Source organism: Manis pentadactyla, chromosome X (assembly GCF_030020395.1).
Source record: "Manis pentadactyla isolate mManPen7 chromosome X, mManPen7.hap1, whole genome shotgun sequence".
Taxonomy (NCBI): Eukaryota; Metazoa; Chordata; class Mammalia; order Pholidota; family Manidae; genus Manis; species Manis pentadactyla.
The window spans coordinates 144,474,557-144,483,632 of NC_080038.1; the positions used below are offsets into that span (position 1 = coordinate 144,474,557).

Here is a 9,076-nt window from a genome sequence, read left to right on the forward strand (position 1 = left end):
AGCTCCCCAACACCAGGCTCTGAGCAGAGCTGGGAGGCAGCAGACCATCATGCCCGTTGGCTTCCACAGAACCCCAGCATGAGAAAATGATCAAAGCGGAGGTCTCTGGGTAAAGAGTGGCTGGTGTCTGCTCTGGAGCCCAGGCAGCCCCCAAGTCCCCCTGAAACCATGGAACAGTGTGAAACTAGGTTTTAGCCCAATCTTCCATGTGAAGATGGGAAACTGAGGCTCCGAGCAGGGGAAGCAACTTGCTTAAGATGCCCCAGTGTCAGAGCTACAAGTCACTCTAAGTACTGACCCTGTGCCTGGGTTCCTGTTACCTCCCACCACTGCTTGCAAAGGACATGGGAGCAGGTAGCAAAAAGGGCCATCAGACCCAGAGCCAGTTGGGAATTTGGACTAGGGTGTGTGGCTAGCTGAATAGCTGGAAGAGACCAGTGGTTGGAAGGCTTTCGTGGACACAGGCAGAGAAACAGACAGACACAAGACAGGGGCAGACAGGCAGACAGGCAGGCAACAGCCTGAGTTGAACATCTTGGGGCGGGGGCACTGGATGCCCTCTGGATTTCAGCACAAACTTGGATGCAATTAACTGGGTTTGTTTTGTCCCCAACGGAGGCTCTGTCATCACAATCACCTTTAGGGAAAAAGATGATATGTTTTCTTTGGAGATGCTTAGCTTGAAGGGAGGGAGAGCTTTCATCCCATTGTTTTCTGTTAATAAAATAGCTTTTATTTTAATAAATATCCAAGCCCTCCAGCATACAGTTCACAGGAAAGAAATACAGAAGATCAATAAACATGAAAAATTACTCAGGTTTATTCATAATTAAAGCAATATAAATTAAAGCAACAATGATGTAGGTATCATTCTCTACTCATTGTAATGACACCTTTCAGAGTTTCATAATATCTTCTGTCTATAAGGCTGCAAAGACACTGGCACTTTCTTCCCACTTGTGAACTCCTGTGAGGTCTGGCTTGGTGCAGCCTCTTTGGAGGGGACATTGAAAATATCAGTCGATATTGGTCACACATACCCTAGGCCCTACAATTTCACTTCTAGGCACCTGCTCTACAAAAGCATTTACAGGCGTTCAAAGAAGCATGTCCATAAATGCTCACTGCCACATTGTTCATAAAAATGAAAAGCTCTGGACACCCAGAATGTCCATGAGCATGTCAAACAGGCACAGCTGTGTGGCAAAAGCTGTGTTTAAGAGATGGGCTTGCACACACACAAAAATCAGTCGCACAACAGCATGTATCTCAAATGTATGATTTCATTTGTGTGAAACACTGCAAACGTACACACCCATCTAAGCCAGGTATCAAATTTTGTCTGCCATCGCATAGGTGCTTTCCCCATCTGAGGGGCATCTGTCTGACCTCTGGTGGGAAGAGCTTCAGCTTCCCTGGCCTCCTTCTCTGGTAGCCTTCCACTGGAGTCTAGGCCTCTGTGGCCCGGTACTTACACTTGGCCATGGGCTATCCTCTTGGCCCCCAGAAGGCTTGGTAGATCTCCCTGTACCTGCAGCTCTCTAGCCCTTCAGATCCCCAAAGTCGGCACACAGTGGGGGCTTTTCAGAGTGTTTGGAATGGTGGTTTGGGGTAATTTCAGAGGGAAAGTATGACATTCGAGGGAAAAGGTTAGCATGCTAGAGAGACACTCTAAGGGACAAGTTTAGAGTCAGATATCAAATTTTGTCTGCCATCACCTAGCCATCCTTGGTGCCCAATCCAAGAGAGGCAGGCATGCCAAGGTGGTGAAATGCCAGGGTTTCTGGGTAGTCTTGGGCACTTAGAGATTGGGAAGGATGTCTCCTCACCCTCTTTGCTTGACCTTAGGTGGTGGATTCTCTTGCCACCAGGGGGCAGTGCCTCTGCATGCGCCTGGGCCCAGGGGCCCAGTGCAGCAGGAAGGCCCAGCTGGGCAAAACCAGTTGGTAGGCAGAGGGCCATCTGACCTGAGGTCAGTAGTGCTTGGCGGTTTGGCACCTGCATTTTTCTGGCTCTGCTGACTTGAGTGATCTTACAATACAACCCACCTGTAGGGAGGGGCTTGTTAGCGCCATTGGCCAATGGGGAAACTGAGGCCCAAAGAAAGGAAAGACTTGCTCAAGGTCACATCTTACGATCACGTGGAGGATGGGCAGGGTTTATGGTTGCCAGATAAAATACAGGATACCAGTTGAACATGAGTGCCAGAGAAAGCATGAATAATGTTTTAGTGTGAGTGTGTCCCAAATATTGCATGGAGTGTACTTACAGGAAAAACGTTATGTTATTTATTAGAAATTCAAATTCCATTGGCCCCCTGTATGTTTAGTGGCTCAGTCTGGTAACCCTGGCCTGGCAGAATCCCGTGGCTCCTGCTTCCCAGGCTCCCAAGCTCCACAGAGCACACTTCTCTGCTCCTAAGGTGGCCCTCCAGAAAGCTCGGATTTCATGGCAGCTGCTCCACTAGAGCTGCAAAGGGTCTTCTCCCGGCCCTCAGGAATGCAGGCAGGGCCTGTATCAGCTCTGCGCTGGAGAGCTTGGTCGCAGTACTGGACAGGTGGGGCCAGGGAGGAGCCAGGCAGCCCAGACCATGCCACCCTCTCTAAGCAAACCTGGCCTCTCCCCTGCCTTTCCCTTCCTCCCTTCGTTTTTCCCTCCTGCATCCTCTCAACTGGCCCCAGCTGTGCTTGCTGTCTTTTACAAGTAGCCTTCTTTCCCCCAGGGACTCTGGAGCTGTTCGCAAGAACTAAGGGTTTACCTTCGGTGGTGGTTATCAGCCAGTCAGGGTTCTCCAGAGAAATGGCACCAGCAGGATGGATGCATGTACGTATGTGCATATGCATCTGTGTATGTATACAGAAATTTATTGTAAGAAATTGGCTCATGCCATTGTAGGGCTAGCAGGGACAAAATTTGCAGGGCAGGCCCACTGGCTGGAGTTAGCAGGGGGTGGTGCTGTAGTCTTGAGCAGAACTGCTTCTTCTCTGGGAAGCCTGTCTTTGCTCTTCAGACCTTCCAACTGATTAGACGAGGCCCACCCACATTATCGAGGGTTAGTAATGTCCTTTACTTGAAGTCTATGGCTTGTATGTATTAACCACATCTACAGAATACCTTCAGAGCAACACCTAGACTAGTGTTTGATGGAAAACTGGGGACTGTCGGTAGCCAAGGTGATACATAAACCTGACTCTCACAGGGGTCTAATCAGTAGGAAAGCTGACAGAGAATTTGGACTTGGACCAGGGGGTGCAGGGCCTGGGAATATGGTAGCTCCAGAGGCTACAGGCAGGTCCCTTTCCTGCCCTTCACTCATTTGGTTCTTATGGTTCCTGTCTCAGCTTTCCCAGGGCATCAGAAAGCCCACTCCCTTGCCGGGGAACTCTGAACAGGAGGGGCAGGCAGGATGTGCTGTGCAGAGTATGCCTTCTGTGTTATGTGACCTAGATTCCTACCAGAGCTGGGCTTGCAGAAGCCATGACAGGCTGGGGATCGCACCCTGCTTTGGCCACTGACTCACTCTGGGGTCCAGTGTCAGTCCCTGCCTCTCCCTAGAAATGATGAAAGGGGGACCCCATCTGGCTCCCAGTGGGGCCACATCAGGTGACCCGAGAGCCAGGGCAGTGCTCAGAGGCAAGGGTTCTGCGCCTTATCTCTTTTCCTAAGTTGGTTACAGAGTAGCAGAGGAGAAGGCCACAAACCCAGTCAGTGAGATACAGCAGGAACAAAAGGTGCTGGGCCCAAGGCTTGAGCCCAGGGAGGGCGTCTGTCTCCACCCCTGAGTCTGAATATATCTTCCCTGTGCTCCTACCCCTCCAAGAGCTGACTTTTCAAGTGCGTCCTCTGTACTCTCTGCTCCCTGCACTTCCTTGGCTGCAGCTTACAACTAAACAACTGGTAACGATGTCGGGAAATCTTTCTGCCATCAAGAAGGAGATGGAAATATCCATGGCTGAAGAGCCAGCTCCTGGAAGCTGTATGCCAAGACAACTGGGAGCTGGTGAGGAGCCCTTGAAGTGTCCCCTCCCTTGGGTGTCTGCTCCTGGGCAGGTGTGCAGGAGAAGCTGTGTGTGTGACTGGGTGGACTTGCATATATATGCGTGTATGTGTTGGCACATATGTGTGGGTACCTGTGCCTGTCTTTGCCTTGGTGCATTTGTAACTATATGTATTTGCGGCTTGAGTGATGGGGTGCTGGGGGGAAAGGGATTGGTAATGTATGCATTTTGCAGCCTATGAGGAAGGAGGATGGGAGCAGCATGTGTGGGCCTGTCTCCCCATCGTGCAAGCCGCCACTGTGTCTATTGTAAACCATCCAGAGGGCTCAATTTATGAGATCGGTCAGATCACTTCTCTGTTTTCATCTCCCAATGCCTTCTCTTTCAGAGTAAAACCTGAACTCCTTACCACAATCTGCAAGATCCAGTTGAGATCACCTCCTCAACATATTTCAGGCTGCAGCATGGCGGCCACCCCCAGACAGGCTCTTTCTTCCAGCCTTTGTGCTTACCGCTCTCTCTGCCTGGTGATGCTCTTCCCATAGATTATCCAGGACTTGGCTTTTTTTCTCTTTCAGATCTCTGCCTCGATGTCGCTTCTGACTTATCTAGAAGCAGTCCCATCCTTGTGTCACGCTGCCCTGCCTTTATCATTCTGGGAGCATTTATTACTTAATCTGCTCTGATGGGTTATTTTCTGTTTTGCCCCCTTACTCCCCTAAACACACAGAGGCAGTCAGTTCCCTATTGCTGCAAGCTTGCCTCTTGGTCATTGCTCTCTCTCCAGTAACCTAGCCCAGAGCTTGGTCCTCAGTAAATACTTGCTATACTTTTGCACAGGTGAACAAACTGAAGCTTGGGATCACCCAGTGGACCACAGTGAATGGGTGTTGAGGGAGTCCTAGGAAGTTTGGGGGCTCTACCCTCTTTCCGGTGTCCTGTGTCCAGGAAGCCTGGGTATTCCTAGGCCCTTGGTTCTTCTCTCTAGGAATGATGGAGCCTGGATCCTGGCCCCCGAGTACCCCTCAGCGGCGTCAGAAGCTGGAAGCAAAGGTTGCTGGCTTTGCTGCAGGCCAACCAGTTTGGAACATAAGCCCTGTCCGGCCCAGGAAAGTGGTACTGTAATGGGGCCCTTGGCATGTGGTGGCTGGGTGAGGATTGGGAATACTGGCTGGAGGGTCTTCAGCCTGACCTGATAGTGAGTGGTAGGTCGAGCAGGGCCAGATATTGAGTTGGCAGGATGGAGGAAGCTCCTGTGTACCAGCCAGGAAAAGAGGGCAGGGAGGCCCAGCAAGAGATCCGAGCCATCCTTTGGTAGGCTGGGACTTCAAACTTGGGAGCCCAGGATGCCTGAAGCACATATTGCTTGGGGAGTACATATATACTTTACTCTGCAAAATTCTAGTGTGTGTGAAATGACACTTTCTTTTATTAATAACTAAGTATGTATTTTCTCTATATTTATATTCCTCTCTCTATATTTATATTATATATATATACATAAATATGTATCTCTGCATAGAGGTAAATATAAATTAAATTATATCTATCTAATGTATCTGTCTCATGGCTGGGACAAGGATAAGGTAAGTGAGGTTCTTATGCTCCCAGACTGTTAGGAAATCAAGTCAATTGAATCTGACCATTTTGCAGCCAATCCTCTAAACTACAGTCAATGTGAGTTAGGGAATGTTCTAGAGAAAATGACACCTATACTGTTGCAAAAGATACTGGGAAAAGGCAGCCATTTTGGAAAGCAGAGCTGTCTGTTCCAGGGCATCATGTGAGCCTCCTCGTCCCACAGTTCCCGGTGGGTGAGGAAAGGGTTTAGAAACATGGTTGCTGTGCTGTTGTTGCAAAAGGCAACACAGTGGGAGAAGAGGGAGGCCTGACTGTCCTGGTTGTGATAAAGGCTGAAATGATTCCACCCCCAGTGAATAAAAAGAAAAAGAGCTCCAGGTCACAGACTGCCTGGGAATTACAATAAGCCAGAAATATTAAAATAGTTTCCTGTGTACAACGGCTGAAGCCAAACCAAGTTGCTCCAGCCACTGAGGCCCCAGCAAGCCCCGCATGTTCCTGAGAGTGAAGGGTGCAGGTGAGGGTCTAATCTCTGGGTCAGTTAAAGTCATGATGAGGCGCAGAGGAGCACACTTTTGAACAATAGAGTTGTGGTATTGAATTTAGAAATTAAATTTAGATATTTGGAGTTAAGAAATTTAATTTATCAATTCTATTTATTTGTTTTTGAGTAAAAAAAAACCACTGGAACTATTACTGCCTCTGAGAGAACCACAATATAAAAGGCCAAAAAGAGTTAATAATATTGTTCTGCTAATTTAGGGCAAAAAAATAGTGTCTTTTAAAAAGTACATGAAAATAAAAATAACACTTTTTGAAATAGTAATGGAAGGAAGCTGGGATTTACTGTTCATAGATTTTCCTATTCCCTGTCAAATTTACATAAAAGTCCTATGTTTGACAATGTACATAATTCTAAATTGAGGGTTTCTAAAATTAAACACAAAAAAACAAGACAAATGGTTTTGAACAGTTACTATGATGGGTGCTGATAAAAGGTTCTCAATGGCTTGCAGATGTTGTTTAATGAATTATTATATTGATGTGTTAAAAACAGTTATCTCAAACAAGGAACCCTAGCCACCAATCACCCATCCTTACTTTGCCTTCAAATCACTCAAAAACACATTGTGTCTGCCTGATCCCAATTTATAGGAAGATCAAGGAGATGGCATGGAAGTTGTTCTAGGAGAAACTCGTGATCAAATTACCCTGTATAGCCTGGGTCTTCTTGAAACTCATTGTCCTTTTAATGTGATTTTTGAGGTATCTGAAGAAGAAGAGGAAAATAAAATGGTACAATTGTGAAGTACTGTTCACACACACACACACAAAGTCACACCAGTACTGCAGCAATTTGCACTTTGGAGAAAGACAAATTTTACATTATTAGAACAAATGGAGCCTGGCGGCCAAGTTCCCATGAAAATCCTTTACAAGGAAATCATTCCGCCTTGCTGTTGTTAAGAGCAGAGGAGGGCTGCAGGTCCTTCTCAGATGGCGGGCGACCCTCGGCTGTCTATGCCAGTGGGAGAGCCAAGACGGAACTTGGGGTCTTGGTGAGACCCCTGACGGCGGGGCTGGGGAGGAGCGGGCTGCTCACTGGGTCGTGATACCACCCCAGGGTCCCTGCAGCCTCCGGGCCTGGGTTCTCCCCAGATGAAAATGAAAGCTGTGGGGATGACTGGGCTCACCCTAAAAAGGAGGCTATGGTTTCCCGTAAGAAGAGAGGCTGCAGTTTTATCCTGACCTCCAACACTTCTTGAGCATCTTTGGGAAGTGCATTCACCTTGCCAGGCCTCAATTTATTTGGCTTTAAAACTGAGGTTTTCCATTGTCCTTCAGTGGTCACTCAGATTCAGCTGATGTCTGCATGTGACAGTACTGTCCCTGTTCTTCCTTCACCACAGCCTGGACAGCCAGGAGCTACTGAGGAGCATGGTGTGGGTGGGCTGGTGGCAGGTGGCCAGCTTATGGGGTTCCCAGACCCTTCTAGTGGTCTGAAGCTGCCAGCCCCTGATTTGGGAAGATCCAGCACCACATGACTCCCGACGGGGTGTACTATGGTCCTGGGCAAAGTGTGGGGAAGCCACTCAGCTGGGGCCGAACAGCCTACTTTAACCATTTTTTCCTTGGGGGACCCAGTCGCCAGTACCCAGAATGCCGCAAGAACAAGGCTTTGGTGATGCCCATTCCCAGCACTATCCTGGCAGCTTCCAATCCATGAGGTCCCGTCGTGAGCGGTAAGAAGGATGCCAGGGACCCTGTGGGAGGAAAGCTGGAGCTCTCTGAGCAGGGACCAGGGCAGGCCAGAGGGGCCAGCAGGCCAACCAGCCGGGAAAGGGGTGTGAGCTGCTGGTCATGCTTTGCATGCTGGCACTCTGTTGTCTCCTTGCCGTCACCCTGAGCCTCCTGGCCCCTTGCCCATCTCAGGCTTCCAAATGCTCTGCCACCCCAGCCCTCAGGCCCCAGGATCTGCTTTGAAGGGAAGGGAAAGACTCAAGCCCGTCAGAGTCCTGTCTGGAGAAGCTCTCAACCTTACCTGTCTGCTCTTGTAGCCTTCCCGTGCTCCCTGCCAGGCCTGGCCTGGGGCCACCAGCAGCTCTGACCCTCTGTCTTTTCTTATTGCCCAGCAACAAGGAGATGGATAGGTTTGTAGAGATTAACATGGAAGGGCAGAATGCAGTGGAGATGGAAGTCATAAGGAAGGAGGTGAGCTTGTGCCGTGCCAGGGACCCACTTGGAGGGTGGAGGCCCAATCATGGTGCTTTGGGCTGGGTGAGGTCCCGCTCCCCTCCCCTTCCTTCCCAGCCTCACGGCTCTTCTATCTCATCTCCATGCCTAGCCCCAAGCCCCCCTCTCTCCCGGAGATGCTGGAAGGGAACAGGGAAAGAAGAGCTCCTTCCTGCTCTAACGGCTTACTTTTTCCCCTGGGTGTGCCATGGCCTCGGCTCATGGACTCCTGGTCTCTCACAGCTGTGCACGGTCACCCGGCGTCTGAAGGCCCTGGAGGAGCAGAGCACCGCCTGGCACCACAGGGAAGTTCTGCTCTTCACCATGCTGGTGTCGGCCTGCATCGCCAACCTGTGGCTGTGGCTGCGCCAGTGAGGCTTCAATGCTGTGCCCCGCGCCCTCTCCACCGCCACTCCTCCCCTTCTTCCCCTGAGCCGCCCTCGCCCGTCCTCCTTCTGGGTCCCAGCAGCACCCTGCACTGTCAGGGCCATTTTCCAGCCCGGGGGAGGCCCTTGCTGCTGGGGAGTAGAGAGTGCATGGTGCTCTGAATGGGCTGAGGGAGCCCCTTTGGAGGGCAAGCAGGGTAGCATCTGGTCCCCACGGTAACACCAGTGGCAGGCTCCACAGTGACCATCTCAGAGCAGGGCTTTGCCGCTGTCCCGTAGCATCCCTTCTGTTCTATCTTCTGTGGCGGGGGCTTGGCTGTCTTCCCTGCTGTCTTCCCTGCTGTGCAAGGGCTCTGCACAGAGAACATGCTCAATAAA

At 50.2% G+C, this 9,076-nt stretch overlaps 1 protein-coding gene across 2 annotated transcripts; it reads left to right on the forward strand.

Annotated features, from left to right (window-relative positions):
* Nucleotides 1-2,733: 2,733 nt before the first annotated feature.
* Nucleotides 2,734-9,076, forward strand: FATE1 (fetal and adult testis expressed 1). Of its 2 annotated transcripts, XM_057495508.1 has the most exons (6): nucleotides 2,734-2,823; nucleotides 3,880-4,000; nucleotides 4,987-5,114; nucleotides 7,725-7,822; nucleotides 8,213-8,291; nucleotides 8,556-9,076. In XM_057495508.1, exons 1-6 carry the CDS (start codon nucleotides 2,800-2,802, stop codon nucleotides 8,685-8,687), a joined length of 582 nt encoding a protein of 193 aa, XP_057351491.1. In that variant the 5' UTR covers nucleotides 2,734-2,799; the 3' UTR covers nucleotides 8,688-9,076. The 2 variants fall into 2 exon arrangements, with proteins under 2 accessions (XP_057351491.1, XP_036743171.1); XM_036887276.2 differs by lacking the exon at nucleotides 2,734-2,823 and having other exon boundaries at nucleotides 3,834-4,000.

Excerpts from the sequence above, each read along its gene's own strand:
- FATE1 (XM_057495508.1), top strand. The coding sequence starts at position 2,800 with ATGGCACCAGCAGGATGGATGCAT. Across the intron at positions 5,115-7,724 it reads CTGTCCGGCCCAGGAAAGTG|TCGCCAGTACCCAGAATGCC; the intron begins GTACTGTAATGG and ends TGGGGGACCCAG. Across the intron at positions 8,292-8,555 it reads TGGAAGTCATAAGGAAGGAG|CTGTGCACGGTCACCCGGCG; the intron begins GTGAGCTTGTGC and ends GGTCTCTCACAG.